Source organism: Paralichthys olivaceus, chromosome 18, assembly GCF_024713975.1.
Source record: "Paralichthys olivaceus isolate ysfri-2021 chromosome 18, ASM2471397v2, whole genome shotgun sequence".
Classification (NCBI taxonomy): domain Eukaryota; kingdom Metazoa; phylum Chordata; class Actinopteri; order Pleuronectiformes; family Paralichthyidae; genus Paralichthys; species Paralichthys olivaceus.
Window position 1 is genome coordinate 2,041,206 of NC_091110.1, and position 21,023 is coordinate 2,062,228.

The 21,023-nt window shown below is 39.7% G+C and overlaps 1 protein-coding gene across 2 annotated transcripts; it reads left to right on the plus strand.

The window, feature by feature from the left end:
- Positions 1–1,395: 1,395 nt before the first annotated feature.
- Positions 1,396–20,545, plus strand: lrsam1 (leucine rich repeat and sterile alpha motif containing 1). Of its 2 annotated transcripts, none has more exons than XM_069513143.1 (25): positions 1,396–1,756; positions 3,506–3,664; positions 3,908–3,964; positions 6,136–6,180; positions 6,320–6,397; positions 6,611–6,679; positions 6,772–6,856; positions 7,134–7,255; positions 7,353–7,443; positions 7,747–7,856; positions 8,360–8,389; positions 9,719–9,841; positions 10,144–10,283; positions 10,365–10,409; positions 11,275–11,345; positions 11,902–12,001; positions 12,119–12,206; positions 12,355–12,429; positions 13,236–13,316; positions 13,639–13,734; positions 14,432–14,530; positions 14,615–14,746; positions 15,372–15,438; positions 17,130–17,338; positions 18,499–20,545. In XM_069513143.1, exons 2-25 carry the CDS (start codon positions 3,593–3,595, stop codon positions 18,619–18,621), a joined length of 2,208 nt encoding a protein of 735 aa, XP_069369244.1. In that variant the 5' UTR covers positions 1,396–1,756; positions 3,506–3,592; the 3' UTR covers positions 18,622–20,545. The 2 variants fall into 2 exon arrangements, with proteins under 2 accessions (XP_069369244.1, XP_069369246.1); XM_069513145.1 differs by having other exon boundaries at positions 17,133–17,338.
- The last annotated feature ends 478 nt before the right edge of the window (positions 20,546–21,023 follow it).

Here is a 21,023-nt window from a genome sequence, read left to right on the forward strand (position 1 = left end):
AAATGACAGGTGGTTCATGCCACACAGAATATTTGTCAACTGATGGCTACAAATAAACTCTGTAGATTATTATGAAATGAACTAGCAACTTTCAGACAGCAACCAGTACATACATACAGTAGCAAAGCTAACCACAGCTTTGGCTTAATGTACAAAGATACAACAAATTTGGCTACAAAGTTGGCCATAAAAGCCCAAATTTGTTGCTTCTGGTACATTCTCATGCCAATGTTCTTTCATAAACTGTTGGAGCTATTTGTTTATTGTTAGTATTTAGTGTTGTTTAGTTTAGTATTTAGTTTAGTGAGTATTTAGATTAGATTATTCTGAGGCTTTATTTATTTATTTGATTTCATTGTGATTAGATTTCTGTTAGTATTCTGTTCTATTATTTGTTTAGGTTAGGTGTTTTTTGGTGTTTATTATTTGTGTTTTGTTTCATTTGGGCACGTTAGGGGGCACGTTAGATTATATCTAGGATCACGGTAACGGACCAGAATGCACCAGGGTCGGCATATGGTTTTTTACCGGAGCGGGAGAGGCACGGAGGAATTTTCTTTGTTATTGTTTGCTGGCTTTTCTTGTCAAATAAACCACGGTTTTCTGTTGAAATTGGATACTTGTTTGGACATTTGTTTTTCCCATCCACGTACACCACAACATGGTGCAACAGTGGCCCTTTGATTTTTTTGTAATTTAAAGGTTTGATTTGAAACTTAAACTATTTGTTTTTGACACACGGCTACTACATAAACACTTATCTTGATTATTGCATATTATTAGTTTTCTACCTGATAGTTGACATGTAGTGAATTATTTAGAAGGAAAATTAGGAATTAGAAAATTAAGGATGAACATTCATCTTATTTCACACAAAGCAGGAGAAAATGATTCAGTGACAACATAAATCACAAATGTGAGGTGGAGAAACATATTGATTATATACAGTATAGGGGTATCTTAGTGCCCAATTTTAAACTGTATTTTAAGGCTGTTACCTTTTATGAAATTGATTTGATAGTAACACCTGAGCCCCATGGCTCAATATGGAGAGGAATTTAAATTTAAATGTTTACAGATCTTTCTGCTCGGGAATGTAAACTTAAACATGGATATTAGTAAACCTACGCCACATTTCTTGGTATAAGAAAAGATATTACATTGGTCATCCAAATAGCAGCTAAGACAATCATATTTTGTTTCGGTTTATTAAATCTGGCAAACAATAAGCATCTCATCTCAGCGGTACAATTCAGGAAGACAAACAAAACTTTGGCTGTGTTTCCTCTCCTCGGGCCTAAAACCACAGAAGAAGTAGTTTCGCGGAAGCTGCTTATGAAATCAAAGTCACGTGTGAATCATTGTTTCCATGAAAGTCATAAAACTCTTACCCTCATTCTTTGTATTTGGAATATGGCTGCTACATGTACATGGCGATACTTCATACTCCGTACAGCAGAGGGCGACATGCAGTTTATAGCTTTTATTAGTTACTAACAACTGAAGAAGACCTGAGCGTTCTTGTGAAGAAGTGACCAACTGCACACAGTCTGTATATCGCTGGTGACGGGTGCGCTGCTGTCTGTAGCTTTCAGCCCATGACAGTAACCGAGGAGAAACCTTTCGATTTCGTCTTCTGCTTTACTCGGCCGATCAGCAGCTAGCACTCAATGTTAGCGCTTAGCATTAGCACATCGCGGACTCCCCGTTAACTCGCTGGAGCGAGCAGCAGTGGGACAACAACACCACCAGGCCTGTGAGTATGAAACCTGGGCTAGTTGAACTTACCCTCCATAGCCAGGTGTTGGTAAAGTTTATATCGTAACCGTGTCAGCTGCTGTTTGTTAGACGCAGTCAGGAGAGGGGGGATGTCGTTGGGAAGCTACCATCCCTGTCATTGAGCCTCAATGGAGGGGTGGGGGGGGGCACTTTAGTAGAATTCTTACAGTGACATCATACTCGTATTATTGTCACGAGGGCCAGCACAGACAGCGTCAGATCGGCTGTTATACGGTGAGAAGTGCAGGTGGATCATGTTTTACTGACGTACGTGTTAGCTACGCATTCAAACATTAGCTACGCAATTTGCGGTAATGCTCCGCCCCCTGCCCACACCCACACACACACACACACACACACACACACACACACACACACACACACACACACACACACACACACACACACACAGCGCCAATGTTGCTTTCAGTAAACAGTATACAACACAATCGAGTACACTACTGTACACCATCACTAAAACATCCAGTAAACAGTATACAACAAACTGTGTACACTACTGTACACCATCACTAAAACATCCAGTAAACAACAAACTGAGTACACTACTGTACACCATCACTAAAACATCCAGTAAACAGTATACAACACAACCGAGTACACTACTGTACACCATCACTAAAACATCCAGTAAACAACAAACTGAGTACACTACTGTACACCATCACTAAAACATCCAGTAAACAGTATACAACACAACCGAGTACACTACTGTACACCATCACTAAAACATCCAGTAAACAGTATACAACAAACTGTGTACACTACTGTACACCATCACTAAAACATCCAGTAAACAGTATACAACAAACTGTGTACACTACTGTACACCATCACTAAAACATCCAGTAAACAACAAACTGAGTACACTACTGTACACCATCACTAAAACATCCAGTAAACAGTATACAACAAACTGAGTACACTACTGTACACCATCACTAAAACATCCAGTAAACAGTATACAACACAACCGAGCACACTACTGTACACCATCACTAAAACATCCAGTAAACAACAAACTGAGTACACTACTGTACATCATCACTAAAACACCCAGTAAACAGTATACAACACAACCAAGTACACAACTGTACACGATCACTAAAACATCCAGTAAACAGTATACAACAAACTGAGTACACAACTGTACACCATCACTAAAACATCCAGTAAACAGTATACAACAAACTGAGTACACTACTGTACACCATCACTAAAACACCCAGTAAACAGTATACAACAAACTGAGTACACTACTGTACACCATCACTAAAACATCCAGGAAACAGTATACAACAAACTGAGTACACTACTGTACACCATCACTAAAACATCCAGTATACAACAAACTGAGTACACTTCTGTACACCATCACTAAAACATCCAGTAAACAACAAACTGAGTACACTACTGTACACCATCACTAAAACATCCAGTAAACAACAAACTGAGTACACTACTGTACACCATCACTAAAACATCCAGTAAACAACAAACTGAGTACACTACTGTACACCATCACTAAAACATCCAGTAAACAGTATACAACAAACTGAGTACACTACTGTACACCATCACTAAAACATCCAGTAAAGTTTGATGAACGCTAAACAAGAAAACATGATTCTCCCTTGGACACGGTCATTCAAAACATTTTGTTAGCACTGTACTTTTAACATGTCATGTTTTCCAACCTCTCTGTTAGTCGTCAGGGGCGGCTCCTGTAGTGCAGTGGAGGGGCAGGAGGGAAAGCCAGTAGGCAGAGAGACAGCAAAGAGGAGCAAGACGCAGAATGCCTCTGTTCTTCAAGAAGAGGAAGCCCAGCGATGACTCCCAAAAGAGACTGGAATATCAGCTGTGCCGGGTAAGAAGAATGTGTACAGCCAATAACCTCCAGTCACTGCCTCACATAATCAGCAACCTGCAGCCATTTTTTAATGATTAGTATTGTGAGATTATATTTTGTCATCCATGAACAATGCATCGCCAAAGCGCAGAGCTTTTTTTAATTAATTTTTAGTTAACATAACAACTACTATGTTTTCTCTCTAAATACTATGACCTCTATTTCAAACAAACCCAGTAACTCTCATTCCTTGCTCCTCAGTCTAAGGAGGCGGGTGCTGATGACATCCTGGATATCTCAGCTTGTGAGCTCTCAGAGGTGAGTATGTGTCTGTGAACAGTTGTCAGACAAGCGTTACTGATTGCGGTAAAGAACCAAATATGGTCTGAGAGATGGGATCCCATTGAGCTGTTGTGGGAGGATCACTCAGGATGGATGTTAATACCAGGTCTGAATGGAGTCTGGTCAAACATATGCAAATATATCAGTGGCGAACCTTTGCCTCCTGTTCACTTCCAATCTGTGCGAGCGAGCGAGCAGACGAATAAAACATTCACTTCTTGTGGCAAGGCAAACCGCAGCTTGGCTTTGCATGGAGTTGAACTCAAGTGAACATTGACGTGCAATGTTCACTCTGCATTTACCAATGTATGACTGGCGGCTGTGGCTGAGGGGTAGAATCAGAATTGGGTTTATTGCAGTAGGTTTACGCATACATTGAATTTGCTGTGGTGCGTTTGTGCAATTATAAATATAGAAAATATAAAAAATAGGAAACAAACATTAAATAAACTATGGTATTACTAATACTATAGGCAAATTAAAGACATACTTTAAGCGGGAGGGATTGTGCAAAATGTACAGTTATTGTTATTCGTGAAGTGTCAAAGTCACAGGCAGGGACATCAGTGCAGTTTGGTTATAGGGTCCCAGGCCTTATTGATGAGGCCGGCAGCAGTCGGGAGGAAACTGTTTTTGTGGCGTGAGGTTTTGGTCCTGATGGCCCGCAGCCTCCTGCCAGAGGGAAGTGACTTAAAGAGTCCATGTCTAGGGTGGGAGGGGTCGGCGACAATCTTACCTGCACGTCCAGAGTCCTGGAGACTTATGTGCATTTTCTCTTAAGTTCTCGGTGGTAATTCACCAAAACTGATGATGTGGCTATAATAAGCTGATGCTTTATTGAATAGATAACCTTCTCGGTGGAGCGATGATGTGCTGCAGTCTGGCCCGGTCCTTGGCTGTAGCAGCAGCGTACTATATGGTGATGGATGAGGTTAGGATGGACTCAATGATGGCAGTGTAGAAGTTCACCATCATCTGCTTTGGCAGGTTGAACTTCTTTAGCTGCCACACGAAGTACATCCTCTGCAGGGCATTTTTGGTGAGGGAGCCGACGTTCAGCTCCCACTTCAGGTCCTGGGCGATGAAGGTGCCCAGGAAGCGGAATGACTTCACAGTGCCCACTGGAGAGTCACACAGGGTGTTGGGGACAGGCGGGACTTGGCTCTTCCTGAAGAAGTAGATCGGTGGTCCTCCAACCAGAAGGTCAGCAGTTCGATTCCAGTCTTCCCCATCTGCATGCCGAAGTGTCGTTGGGCAAGGTGCTGAACCCCGAATGGCCCCTCATAGAAAAAGTGCTGCCCATAGATGCACTGAATGAATGTGTTTGTGGATAGGTGGATGGCAAAACTGAACTGTAAAGCACTTTGAGTGGTCATCAAGTCTAGAAAAGAGCTTTATAAATACAGACTATTTACAGGCCATTTAACATTGTGCATGTATATGTGTCCTGGGCCACATTGAAGGAAAGCCTAATCAGCTGACCTCTCACCCTAAAGTTGGCTCTCATCACCAAAAGCTCTTTGAGATCTTTCCAGCATCTTCTAGGTGTGTGACTCTGCTTTTTCACCATAAGATATTTGTATCTTATTATTTTTTATTTTTGCATCTGTCGCATGTTAGAAACGTCATCAACATGCCCACTTGATCGCGGTTGATCCTGTGGAGGAGGATGTTCAACTGTGTTCTTACATCAGCTGTTTCAGACATTACCCAGAGCTTTTATGAGGGAGCTGGAAGGAGAAACTCACATACTCTTCACATACATCCTCTGTAGGACGTCAGGATGTTATTTGGAGTTCAGTGCATGTCTGAAAGTAGCTATAAGGAACTGAAAATATTATTTATCCTTCTAAGTGTTTCACATGAACTGTGAGCCCTTATTAGTATTTGGACAGTGCGTACTCTATGGACAAATCAGAAGTCACTAAAGAGCTGTTGAAGCCGAACTTTACAGCTGATCGAGCTGAAACGTGACGGTTCATGGGAAAGGACAAAAGTGTCTCCTTGCAACTTAATCTCTCCAACTGAAAATTCTATTTTATACATTACTGCTGCATCTGCAACAGAAACTCTCTTATAAATGTTTGTATGTATTAGTGTGTGGTTAGTTCTACAGATGATGACATTTGAGGTCTGCTCTGTTGCAGGTTCCCTCAAGTGCCTTTTCCATTTGCAAGGTTCTACAGAAGAAGGTAAGGATACACTGTGCAGCAGCAAAGTTACTGGCTATGTATTTGTTATCCACTTTATGTAATAAGTATTTTATTACTAATATCAGTGTCAGGACATGTGGTTGACCAGTTTGACATATCCTCTGTTGTTCCCCTACAGGTCTTTATCATCCACAACAATGAGCTGAAGTCCCTGCAGCCCAAAGGATGTGACATCAGTGCCCTGTCCACTTTAAAGGTTGTGTAAACTAGACACACGCATGATGAGAAATAGAAGAATATGACAATGTTGTATGCACAGAGCAGCACCTCCTGTTTCATAGTCCACTTTTAAGCAGACATTTAGTGACAGAAAATGTATGCTATTTGAATAAAACGCCAGGTATAAAAATCCCTGACCAATGCCAGATCGTAGATAAGCATGAGTGACTCAGCCTGTCTGCCTCCAAAGGTTTTGGATCTGCATGAAAATAAGATCGTCTCGCTCCCAGAAGACATTGGGAAGCTGACATCACTGCAGGTAAAGTCCTTCTGAACTTGACTCACGATGCACAGAGAATGAGTGTGAACAAATGTTGCTCATCTGCTTGCGATCATTTTGTGTCCTGTCAGATTCTGAATGTGGCGAAGAATCGTTTAAAGGTGTTGCCAGATTCCCTTGGGGACCTGCAGCTTCTGCAGACACTCAATTTGAAGGGTATGATGCTAACTGCCCGTTTTTCCACTAGTGAGAGGACACAAGGCCGTGTACAAGTGAAATGACGTTGGTTTTGTTATTTTTTTGTTTATTTAGTTAATTTCAGTGTAATCCTAAAACTATTTTACAAAACAATACACTTATTTACATTTAATGAACCAAAAAGGAGCAAGAAGAAGAAACAAACTTTTACGTGTCACTTTCATATGAATAACATAACAATACATTAATCATTTACTATCATCATAACATTTCCTTATCACTTTGTATATAATAGGTAACTGTCTCAGTGAGCTGCCGTCATCAGTTGGCTCTTTGAGGAGCCTGCGCTCCCTGGACCTGAGTGAAAACAACATTGTCCAGCTCCCCAAACCTCTGGCCTACATCCGCACGCTAGAGGTGTGTGTTCTTGGATGAACATTTGCAGAAAGCTGTAAATCTAGATATGGCTTTACACAAACTGTGCGTGTGTGTGTTTGTTTGTGTGCTCTGACAGAGCTTTACACTTGATGCTGCCATGATGACCTACCCACCTGCATCTGTGTGCACAGAAGGCACAGAGAGCATTCAACGGTTCCTATGCACAGGTGAGAATTTATACACACACACACACACACACAGTTTGTGTAAAAACATATCTAGATTTACAGCTTTCATATTCTGTCTCTGTTTGTTTTTTGACTTAAGATTATTATTTTCCTTATGCTATTTTTAATGATAAATGACTTATAATTATATATAAAGATACATCTAAAAAAATTTTTTTTCCAACTGAAGAGAATATGTCAATTTTCCAGTACAAGTTTAGTTTCATATAAATCTATAAAATATGTGCATTCATGTTAGAGTTTGTTGTATTGGATGGATTTCTTGGTTGATGTGCTTTTCAGAGCTGGGAGAGGAGTACTGCCCACCATCCCAGTATCTCCTGCCAGTGCTGGAGAATGACTGTGCCAAACAGAACTGTGACCAGTGGGATGGTTTGGAGGAGGCCTGGAAGGTACATTAGGTGACACATTAAAGGTCCAGTGTGTTAGATTTAGGTGAAAGGGAGTTTTGGCAGAAATTGAATATAAAATAATCCCAGTGATGTTTTCACTAGTTCACTTCATCTAAATTGTATGAATTGTTGTTTTCTTTACCATAGAATGAGCTCTTTATATTTAAATTCTTTATATTTACATGGAGGGGGGTCCTCTCTGTGAAGGCCACCATTTTTTTACTTGTCGTCCAAAGTGGACAAACTAAAATCTTTTGAGTTTTCATGACAACTGAAGTTCACCACAGGTTCTCTTTCATGGGGAAGGGGAGGGTGAGATGAGGAGTCACTAAATTCTACACACTGAACCTTCAACACAACAGACCCTGTATATGTGTAGAAATTAGTATATGTGTATGGATTACTGTAGAGCTGTTTACATGGACCTACTGTATACTTGGTTGCTGCTAACCTGCTTTCTGTTGTCAGACAGTTGTTTAACCTTCCCTCACTTTCTGTTGCAGAACAAATTCAGTGACTATGAGAAGAGAAAGGTTTGTGACTCCAGTTGAATAACTATCAGTTCTGATAGAAGTTTTTCAGGTTGTGAACATGGGTAAACTAAATATAGCCTAGACAAGTCCCCTTCTTCTGATATAAACTGATAGGAGGAGCTTGTAGTCATCTTGGAAGGTGCATTATTGTTTTTGCCAGCATTTCGATTTAGTCACAATATGAATTTTTTTGCTCATCAGACCAAGCTGAAAGCAGACATTTGGTCTTATTACATCTGCCCATTTAGCTGTTGTATATTTGTTGACAAGGCAGTTGCATTCACACTTTTGTTCAGCGTGATCACAATGCATCTCTGACCACCTCAGAGTGATGGTTTCACCCATCAGATCACAACCTGTCCTCTTTGCCTCTAGGGTGCTTTCACACCTTTACTTTCATATGGTCAAGCTCACTCTGAACACCAAAAACACATTTTTCGAGTGTAAGTGAAACAGCGGACGAATACACTTCAGGTACCAGCTGGTAAGAATGTGGCTGTGTGTTTGACAGATGTTGTTTTTCAAGCCAGATTGAGCCAGTAGTCATTCTGATGTCAAAGTGTTTTGAGGTCTGACAGAGATGACCTGCTTGGACATTACTGATGATACAAGTGCAGCATATAAGTTTGCAAACCAAAATACATTATTTCTAAAAATGTTTTCCTTGTAGGCTTACTGGTTACTTTTTTTTTTTTTTTTAATGTGAGTAGTTTTATGACAATATTAAAAGAACCTCGCATAAGGTAGTGTTGGCACGCTAAAAATCAATGGGACACTTAATAAATAATGGTATCATTATTAATATAACTCTTATTACAACAAAGTTGAAAAGTGCTTCAATTAAAGACTCACAAGTAAAAAGTGACCTAACATTAAAAAGTGCCAGTCTAGGTGGTTACGCGGTGTCAACAGCCTGTGCAGGCGATAGTGTCTGAATCTTAACCAGAGTATTTATGTGTCCGTGTCCATGTGTGTTCCATTTGCCAGATCTATGTGTAAAAATGTGGGTGAAAGAGACAGACTCAGTTGATGCTGCTTGTTGCTTGCTTTGTCTGGCCGAGATGTTCAAATTGTAATTAGATGGTCGAAGCTGTGCAGAGAGTATCTGTGCAGGTGGAACTATAGTCATAGGAACTAGGTCCAGGGGGACATCAATCTCCTAGATGGGTATGTGAAATGTTTCTTGAACATCTGTCGTTTCAGTGGCAGTTTATCAGAGTAGATTAAGTTTGTATTTTGCTGGTTGCGCATTTCAGCAGCTACCTAAAAAAAGAATTCTAGATAGACACAGGTGAATGCAGTATATTGACTTGTTCCTCCATTCTTCAGGAGCAGAAGCAGCAGGAGAAGCTGGCCTTTGAGCAGCACCTCGTGGAGAGGCAGAAGGAACACACCCAGCTTGTGCTCATGAACACCTCCCGCAAGGAGAACATCCTCAACTCAGTTCGACAGGTACACTACATAATCTGTGTGCATAATCTTACTGTCAGGTTCATAATCTGTGCCCTCAGATTCATGCACTCAAACAACTTAGTTTTCGAGTGAAAAGCACAACAAACATGGAACATAATAGAGTTAAACACACAATGCACAACACAAAATTAGGAACACCCAATGTTTAGACCCTTGAGTAAGCAAATCCCATGAGAAGATCAAAACAAAAGTTTCCTAAAATGTCTGTGTCACATTTATTCGCACTGAAGACAACAACAAAAAAAACGTACACAAGTGTATATATTGTGTCTGACATGTAGGAGCAGGAGCGTTTGGAGCAGGGAGTCAGCCTACAGCAGAGGGCTCAGGAGGCCGAGAGGCTGCTTGTGCTGGAAAAAGTGAGACAAGCTGAAGACGGCATTAGCAACCGTATCAGCAACATGCTGATGGACAACCAGCGGTAGGACCTAACAGAAGTGGCTTTGTTTGGTCCACAGATGCATCTCTGTTAACTACAGTTTATTTATGTCTGTCTTTCCAGGCAGAAAAAGAGCACTGAGTTTCTTCAAGCCATGGAGGAGGATCGGTAAGTGGACATGTAACTATATCATAAATAGATTGACATTACAGCTAAAAGATACAGAAGGAGACAACCGAACACATGGCAGCATTCACAGAGATTTTGTCCACTTTTGAGACTCAGTCTGTGTACAGAGCCCTTTCCATCAAAGTCCTTTCCAGGGTACAGAAAATAATAACACAATGTCAGCTTAATCTTAAATAAGACAAACTTTGACACAACACACAGTGAAAAGATATTAAAACTTGCATATTGATAGATTTCATTGTGTGAAACTGAGCTTAGATGGCAGTACTTGTGTAAGGTAGTTTGTGAGCAAAGAACCACCGTACAACCCCAAGTGAAGTTTTTTCAGTTCCACCATATCCAACAGTGACACACTCTTGTTGCTCTTGTCTCATCACTGTCAGAGGTGGCATTCTCCAACAGAACTATTGGTCATTTTCAATTATAAACTTTCTGTTTCTGAACCATGACCCACAGTATTTGGATCAAGAAACTCATATAAACGATTGTCCTCAATCTTCATGGTAAAACTGAAAGAAATTTTGTCCAGACATTCATGCCCCCCTCAGGATTAATTATGCTGATGTTAGTATTTAGCTCAGAGCATGTCACATCCTCAGAGCTGCTGGTATAGCTCTCTAAACTGGTGTTTGGGGGGTATCATTGTATGTTTTGTTATCTGCCACAGTGTCTTTTCTGATGCTTATTTCCAAATTTGACACACAGACACACACACTAGATAAGTTGTGGTTGAGGAATGAAATAATCATTTTCCTACTTTCCATTATGGTTTATAGCCATCTAGCACCATGTTTACTGGTATGGCCAGCAAGCCATTATTAAAAAATGTTGACTTGCCCTACAGGATCCGTATGGAGCATCTCACTGCCATCACACAGGAAGAGGCCACTTCACTGAGGAAGAGGGAGGTGGCGGGTGAGCAGCTTGACTGTCAAACCTTCACTTATGTTTGGAGCAGATGTTTGAATCTTAAATCATTTAAATCTAAATGTTGTTGATAATAATGGATTTCTCAAAACAATTCATACACTCAGTTATCAGTTTTTAGTCACACATCTGGGTTATGTACACAACTAGCAGTTCGATTGAATGTCAATACCATTCTCTCTCTTCTCTTTATTTTTCTCTTCATTCTCCCTCTCACCTTGGCTGGGTATCGCCATTTGTCTCCACTCCCTGTTTCTGTCATTTCAATTTAAAAGCCTCCCGCGGAGTCGATTAACTGCAACTTGTTGACATTGCAGCTGCAGCAATAATTTTACAGTGGCAAACAACCTATTTGTTTAATCTAAAATTCTGAACAAGCCACCTCACAAATTAAGTATGCGCCAAACTCTTTAGACACTTTAAATGTTATCCATTTATTTTTTCTCTCGTTGTATTGTATTCTCATTCTTCCCACACACAATGAATTATTTTCCTCCAAAATCTTAATCTGCTCACCCCCCCTTTTCTTTCTCTGTGTTTGAAGTGGCCATGCAAAAGATGCTGTCATACAGCTGTGCTATGAACCTCCTTCAGGAAGCCAGCGACTTTCGCAGACGGAGCCTGGTCTCTGAGGCCAACAGGAGGTCAAACACACAAACACACACCATGATCTGAAATCAGATCTGAGCAGATAAATAGTAACATATGAAATCAAACATAATCACTTCCTATGTGTTTCATCTTTCCTTGTTCTTTAACAGTATGGAGAATTTGGACAAGAAATTCGATAAGATGCTCTCCCTCCAAGCTTTGGACAAATCTAAAGCCATTGCCCACATCTTGCAAGAGGTATGTGATGTGTGACATATTCCTCGTTGATGACACTGGTATGAGAGCTTGGTGGAGGAGTCTGACTATCTTTGTGTGAATCAGAGTTGTGCCTCGTTTCTGCAGAAAGGCTCAGTGAACTGTCATGACCTTTGCTTGTTCTCTGCAGGAGGAGATGCAGAAAGCTGCGTTCCAGGCATTGCAGCTGCAGAAAGATGCTGTACACGGCTACATCCGCAGCCAGGTCTGTGTGGACGGGAGGAGACGGGTGGGGTCGGGGTCAAATCTGTCAAGCGTCAGACGAAGACTATTCAAACAACTTCAACATACTCTCATAGTTTTCAATACATCCCAGTGTAGCTTTTGTTCAGACTCGTATGTTATATATACTTTTTGTATACTTTTCTATAAATAAAAAGATCTAGATGGTGTTTCAGATCTAGAGGGATTTAAATATAATCATCATAACCATCTTCATCTTGTATGTTTAATAACAGGATGAATTAATTCTTCAGTTTCATATTCTGCATGGTTTTTAGGATATTGTTTTATAAATATGACAGATACAGAATAATATTATACACTAATAGTGTATCTTATTATTACCCCAAATTATGAAATCTATCGTTGGGGGGTCAGTCATTGCATTTCACCCGGAAACTGCAGTGACAGCATGTAAAAGTAAACTTTTTTTTCTGCCTCCAAGTTTCTAAAAAATTCAGCTAATGTAGATTTGAGGAAATCGACCAACCTCATTTGGAGATGTTGGAGGCAAACTCTTTTTCTCACTGTCTGCTAGGAGAGATACATTTGTTTTGATGAACATGAACTGCAGACACTGGCTATTATTATAAATTCTTTCTTTGTTTTTTTATTTCCTTGATTCCATCAGTAGCCTGCACATATCTAATTAATTTTTACTCATGATCTTAAATTTCATCATTTAGATTTGCACACACAAATGCCCTGTATAAAGGTAGAGGATCCTTCCTGACTCTTAATGCAGCAGCATGTCCTTTTCCCTGCCTGATGGTTCTCCACTGTCCACAGATCAAGCTCATAGAGGGTGAATTGATGCAACTGACTAAACTTGAAATTAAAAGACGCAACCTGGATGCTGAGAACCTGCAGGTGGGTGTTAACATCTCCTTCCTCTGTCTTCCCACATTTACCAGATTTTTTTCATCCTGCTCATGTTGACTGTATATATCATTTTGGTTATTTCCATGTCATTGCTCCATGGCAACGCTAATGTGCATCCTGATGTTAAAGAAAGTAATGAGGAGTAAAGGGATATTAAAAAGATAATGTAATTTTAAATGGGTTGTAATATTAAATATGTGGATTATATCAGAGACAGACTAGTGTTTAATTTGTAGCCTTTCAACAGCCATTACTAATGACTGTGTTGTTACTCTACCTCATGGGGTGGTGTGTGTTTATGGGTGTGCAGGAGGTTCTGGTGGAGCAGCGCACAGCTCTCAGTGATTTGTTGCAGCAGCTGCTGAAGCAGAGGGACCAGAGAGAGCAGGAGCTGCGGCAGATTCTGGTGAGGAAACAGCCTCAGAGGTCACTAATGTGGACTACATGTCAACTCAGTTCTAATTATATGGTGCCAAATCATACCAGAGGTTATCAAAGGCCACTTTTTAATATGGATTACGTCAAGATTGTATTCTTGAGAGGATTATTTACAGAAACCTAAAATTCTGTAGTGGGCAAGAACTTTGCCAGGAAAACATCCCTTTTACCGGGAGAACCCGGCTCTGTGTGGGCAACCGTCTGACTCCAGGGATTGTTTTGAGAGAGGAAAACTGAAGAGGAGAGGATGTGACCACATCTCAACCACAACCTCTCCTGATGAGACCCCTTGTTTAGTTCAAGTTCCACTTAGAGGTGTATCGTAACAGTAATGTACTCAAATTTATAATTAGTCATCAAACCAAGTCGAAGATGGAAGAATAGCACAACTCTTTGGTCTGGCTTTTGATTGGTATGTTTCAGAGGGTCACTGTGCCTTTGATGATGATAGCTTCACTAACCCAATCTCTCGCAGCATTTCCTCCTGCTTTTCTCCATTGCATCATCAGTTGCTTACATTTAGCTATTTCTTCATGTTTACATGAATTTCATATTGGCCTTTACCCAGTGGCCATCTGAACTAAAATGTTAATGATCCCATGTTGTCTCTGCCACTCAGGGGGAGGATTGTTGAAAGAAACCAGTAATCATTGTATGTTTTTTAGGCGGAGCTGGAGCAGAAGTGTGAGTCCAACCAGCAGAACTACTGGATGATCCAGTATCAGAGGCTGCTGGATGCCAAGCCAATGTCACTGCGAATGCAGGTGCAGTACAGAGCAGGAGACTATTGACACACAGAGACATGTGAAACATGAGCATACTGTTGTAAAACTGTAATTTGGTTGTAGGAAGCGGGCATTGAGAAAGAGCTGGTGAACCTGTTGTGTAAACTGTCGGCTCAACATTACCTGCCCATCCTGGCTCACCATCGAGTGACAACTGAGGCCCTTCGCCACATGAGCTCCTCTGACCTCAAGAAGGTCTGTGTGCAACATCATGACTAAAATAGTTCTGCCAGTACCCACATTGATTTCAGAGATAGTCCACCGCATAACAGTCAAGTATCTATAATCAATATATATTTGATAAACATGTATCACATGACCACCAAGGTATTGCTTGTAGTGAATACTCTGCAGTGAATCATCCCATAGCTGCTGTTCCTTTGTGCCCTATAGAGTTTTTCTCTGAACTCATTATTTAGGTTTTCTTTTCTGCAACTTAGCTTTAGTGGTTCACTCCCGGTGCTCTGAGCCAAGCAGCCTGCTGTTTTCAAGCACAATATTTTCTAATTCTGTTGATGCTACTGTCTGCAGCAAACAGGGGACAAAGTTAGAGAATAGCTAGAGGGCACAATGTAGTATTAAAGTGCAGAAGAGCCAGATATTCAATCAGGAGTTGATGAAGAGGAAAAAATGAGAGGGAATGTACTTGGACTAGTAATGTTGCTCTGTGTCTGCTGATATGTGTAGCTGTTTGTTATGTGTATGTTTTATAAATTCAACTGGTAGTTTAGTCAGTGTTGGGTTTACAGTCACACAAAAAAGAGGAATGCTAATGAAGATTACTCAGAATGATCAGTAGTGTACGTTTATCTGTTTTCAGCTTGGCATTACTGAGTTAGGAATCCAGAAAGCTCTTCTGAACTGGGCCAAGGAACACCAACCGGAAGGTACTGTTCACTCATTCTACATCACTATATATTACCAAACTACTGTTCACTTGGCAGCAAAGCTTGACAATGCAAAGAAACAACCAGTGCCCACACTGGTAACTCTCAACAAGAACACACAACATGCCCAATACAACCGGCACCAGCAAAGAGTCATAGGAAGAAATGTGCCAACAGGAACATGAGCGCAGAGTACACTAACATCAATGTAGTCGTTGATGCTGCCTCTACATTACAGAAGTGACTTTATTTATTTCAACTGAATGCATCACTGTCAACTCAAACTAATTCCTCTATTAAAATGATAAAATGTTGATATTATGTTTGCAGCTTTGTCTGCTACCTTCAGATGACAAAAACAATTATTGTAGTTTGAAAGAATTTGGACCATTATTGGGTATGTTGTTATGGCCAGGACATTCTGCAGTAGACAAAGGTAAATTTATCGGGCAATGTTACAGTTTTCTTTATTTACAGATGTTACACTTGAGATCATTGTCATACCATCCCTAAATAACCCCCTAACCCTGATCTCAAGACCTCCCTGCTGCTATATTGCGAAGCCTTTGAGTTTTTGATGAGGTGTGTCCAAGGTGTCGAAATTCTTATGTCCTGAAACAGGATATTTTTGTAACTAATGTCAACATTCAGATATAGTCATAGATGAAGATTTTATCAAATGATTGCAACATAACAAAATGTAAAAAATCAATGAAGGGGTCTGAACCCTATGTAAATGGCAGACATAGTCAGAATCTAACATACAAATTAGGGGTTAGATTTAAAAAAACATTTATTTAGATGAGACATATCGACTTTTTTTTACTGTTCTGAGAAGTTTGAAAAAGTTTTGAATCTTTTGTCTGTTCTGATGTAACGAAACGTGTACATGTCATGTACACGTACCAACACTGCATATCCACAATGGGTTCAAATCACTGCTGTTCTTAAAGGGATAATTCAGTAGATAATGAGTAGATCAGTCATTCCCAACCTGTAGGCCGCGGCCCAGGGTATTGCAAGTGGACCATCAAATCATTTTCAAAATAGTATGATTTTTGTGGTGGAAAAAATAAAATAAAATAAAAAGGTAATTATATAAAAATAAAATAATAAATAAATACTGTTTCAGATGTTAAAACAAAATTAATTTGAAAGATATTAAAATGTTTAAATTCTCTATCCATAGTATGAGCAATTCAGTATTAATGTATTCCTGCACTGCATTTATTTCACACAGAGCTCTGCTGTCAGGTCTGAAGTTATTGTGCCCTTGTGTTATTGTCTCTGTCTGTTCACTTGAGAGAAAACATACAATTGTGCCGTGGTTCCTTTGTTTAACATTATACTTCAACAAGTGCTCCCTGCACTGTGGAGCTTCCTGCATGTTCCATGTGCTTTCAGTTCAGTCTTGAATATTCCATATTTCTCATCAAAATAAAAAAAGTGGTCTGAGAACGCATTATTTGGCCTTTGTATTGTTTATTGGGTCAGAGGTGGGCCGTGAACAATTTTGAGATTTTCAAGTGGGCCCTGAGTTGGAAAAGGTTGGGAACCCCTGGAGTAGATAATGAGGGAATTTTCATTTTTGTGTGAACTATCCCTTTAAGTTTGCATTGCCTTCCTGTGTCTTCTAGAACAGATCTGGAACAGTTTACCTCTGTCAGGACACTGATTATTTCCTCCTTTAGCAGGAGCTTGTAAGGCGGTCCCTCAGGATGAGGCAGCAGAAGTCATCCCCACAGCTCCATCTCCTTCCTCCCCTCCTCCTTTTCCCAATACATCAGCTGCCCAGATCCCCAGCCCACCACTCACCCCAGGAACCCCTGTCACTCCTGCAGGGCCCAGCCCCGTGGGGGGTCCAGGGAGTTCTGAGTGTGTGGTCTGCATGGAGACCGAGGTAAGAAAAAAATGACTACAATTTATTGTTTTATTTGGTGCAATTTGGACACAAATATTAATAGAAATTGAATAAACAAGTGACCAGCGCTCTGTAGAAATCAGTGGGGCGAGGCAGTGTGTCTTCAGTCTGTGGAGTTGAAAAGGTCTTCTACGTTCTCAGCAACTAACCACATCTAAAAAACAAATTAATTTCACCATATTCGGCTGGTGAACAGGTGCTGATCTCTGTCATAGAAACAACATTCATAGAATCACTTCAAGTTTGGCAATTTGTATTTAAAGTAAAAGCACAACTTAAGTTTTGTTGCTGCAGTGTTCTCCATCAAGCCGAATTACCGATCTTTTATCTTGAAAAGTTGTGAACTTGGGACTGTAGATTGTCGGTTGCTTAGCAGACCTCTGAAATATCCGACGTGTAATGTATGAAAAATGAACACCAGTGAGGTGAATCATTCAACCTTAAATATAAGTCAAACAGAAAAAACATTGAACACATTCTTTGCACATAAACCACGTAAGAGAAACACAAAGTTTTCTAACCTAACTCTGCTCCATAAACTGTCTATCAAAAGCTCACCACACAACGTCCAGTACACAAATAATACTCACTTATAATACAGAATAATTCTGAAGTAGAGCTGAAGCATTACCACAGGTCAAGCAAACAGCCTATTCCAAACGTTCATATTTTCACATTCATAATCACAAAGGTTTGATCGTCACTATTTTTAGGATTGCCTCTCTTTCCCCACAGGTAACAAAAACAACACAAATAGCAGTAGTTCAATACTTTGCCATCAAAGCAGCAGAACAAATACAAACTGACCACAATTCATGGAAGCAACCAACATTAGTTGAGTCATTTAATCCACAACTCCGTAGCCCCATTGGCACATTGAGAACAGGAAAAGTATTCATTATGATTTTAATTGTCCAATTTGTTAAAATCCAGGTATGTTCAATCCATTCTTTACACTTTAACATTTTTTTTTTTTTATAAAAAAGATCCACCCTTAAAATTCATCAGAAACCCCAGAAAGATGTTCTCACTTTTGAAAATCTTTGTTATATATAAAGTGGTAATTATGTACAAATATTAAAGCGGCAGCCATATACAGACTATTGCATGCGACTGATTTTAATGTTCCTTCTCTCCAGTCTCAGGTCATCTTCCTGCCCTGTGGTCATGTGTGCTGTTGTCAGCTGTGCAGTAACGCTCTGCAGAACTGCCCTCTGTGTCGCAGCAACATATCGCAGCAGGTACGACTCTACCACAGCTAGAACCAGCTGCGCTACTGCCCTTCACCGACGGCATCGCACTTTATTTATGCATGGTCATGAAGCTGCTGTGAGCAAACCTCTTCATATATACAAAAGCTTGTAGCTGGATTGTGAAGAGCCAAGCAACTCTCCTGTATTAATCCAAAATTTTTGGTCATGTATATTAAGAAAAAGTTTGAATAGAATTTGTTAATGGTTTTATGTCACTGATAAACAAAGCCTGTTGTATTTTTTAGTTTTTTTTCCTTCTTTAATTTTTATCTCAACTGATATGTGCCTTTTTTGAAAATGTTATTATTTTCAAACCGTACTACTTGTCTCTGTTTTCGACCAAACATGTTGGCTAAGGCAGAATCTACTGATAGTTCATCCTGGTCCCTCTGTACTTATCTTTACTTAGCTTGTGTAATTTGGTGGGAGTTATCAAAGCATGATGACTTGAGCTAAAATCCATTTTGGAAAGATGCTTCTCCTCTTTTCGGTCCTATTAACACCCCTACTGAATTCTAATACAATGTTATACCGTATGACTGTGTGGCAATCGGAAACAAAGACATGTATAATTATATATATATATATCCAATGTCAGCTTATTTACCAATAACAGATTATAACAACTGGCTATAACATTAACAATGAGTAAGTTAGTATTGAAGAGGAAGCTGATGTTGAATTTTAAGAGTTGGAAAAAGGGTTGAAGAATGAAAGAACATCTAAGTGTAAGTGATTTTAAGTTCAGACATTGCTAAAAATAAACCTATATATCTTTTATGTATGTGTACATATATATATATGTATATCTATATGTTTGAATTTCAATATATTCTGCCAAAGTAAAAATAAAATTCTGTAAAACTGTGAGAGAAGAAATTCTACCAGAACCCACCGACTCACATTAACTGCTTAATGTCTCCTGACTCTTCTGGAGCAGTGTGTCTATGTGCGTTGTGTGTATTTGGAAACAGTGTGTAGCATCAATGTAACACGCATGTCAGTCAAGTGTATGTACACAGCACAGACATCAGAGAAACTGTTCTGATGTGTATAGCTGTAGTACCATCCTCTCTCCCTGATTGAAACTTCAGCGAGATTTTACACTTTGAGCCTTTTATTTTTTTAAAGTACGGAACATCTTTGACCTCCATACTCGCTCCTGCTATTAAATATGGGATTTAATTTGGAATATTCAGCATTTTTCGAGGGCCCTGTGAATGAATAGTATGTGAATAGGTCTCTGTACAAGCTCATGTTACAATCTACCTGCCATCAGTGTCTGGTACCTTCCTCTTCCTAACCCGATACTGTTACTCCGACTGTTATTATTTGATATATATATTTAACATAGTACAGGATGGCCATGTAAGTGGTTACAGTCTGTGGGGGAATACTTCTGCTCCTACTGACTACTGAGGTAACTTTGAAGATGTAACCGCTCAGTGGTGTGTGTTTATGTTGCAGTTATCATTTGTTTATCTGTCAGTAGCCTCTGTGTATCTGCAAGTCTGGAGAAAGTGAAATCATTTTACAGACTAAAAGCTAATGTATGCTCTAAAAGTCTAAAGTGTACTGAAGCTTCGTCTGTCCATTCATTGGGAACAGTGGCATCTCTACTCTGACCACGACAAAGTCAAAGTGATTAGTCATTGCAGTAAGTTTAGCAGTTGTCAGTCTACCAAATGCAAAAGTGGACTGTTTAAGAATAGACAGTGAAATTATAATGTAATAATATATAATTATGTGACATTCTACAATATGAAATGGTGTAATAATGACCTAAGAAGGACTCAATATGTGTATTCATTTGGATCACCAACAGCCTCAGCAGTGGGAGGTGTTTCACACCATTAAATGTATTCATTTGTTCTGTATCTATCCTCTGCATGTTGGCATCATTGTATATATATTAAAAAAAAGTTCAAATGCAGCAGAATATAAGTCATTCTTTAAAGGTACAGTGTGTAGAATTTCGTGATATCTAGTGTTAAAGTGTCATGTTGCAGCTGAACACCCCTCACTCACCCTCTCCTTCCAAACATGAAAAAGAACCTGTGGTAGCTTCAGTTGTCATACAAACTCAAAAGTTTGTTCAGTCTGCACTAATGTAAAAAACATGGCGGCCTCTGTAGAGAGGACCCCCTTGATGTAAATATAAAGTGTTTAAATATAAAGGGTCTTTTCTATATTATATAGATTTTGGTGGTTATATAGATTTCGGTGGTTGAAGATCAAAAGGTCATGGTCACACTACGGTTTTTTTCACAAAATATATCAGGAATGTCACGTGTCACAAACATTCACTTCGACTGAAGAATGACCTGAATAGAATCTGGTGATCAAAGGTCAAAGTCCCTGTGACCACACAAAGCTCAATTACTTGAACATGGATTTTGTTTTGGTAGCCA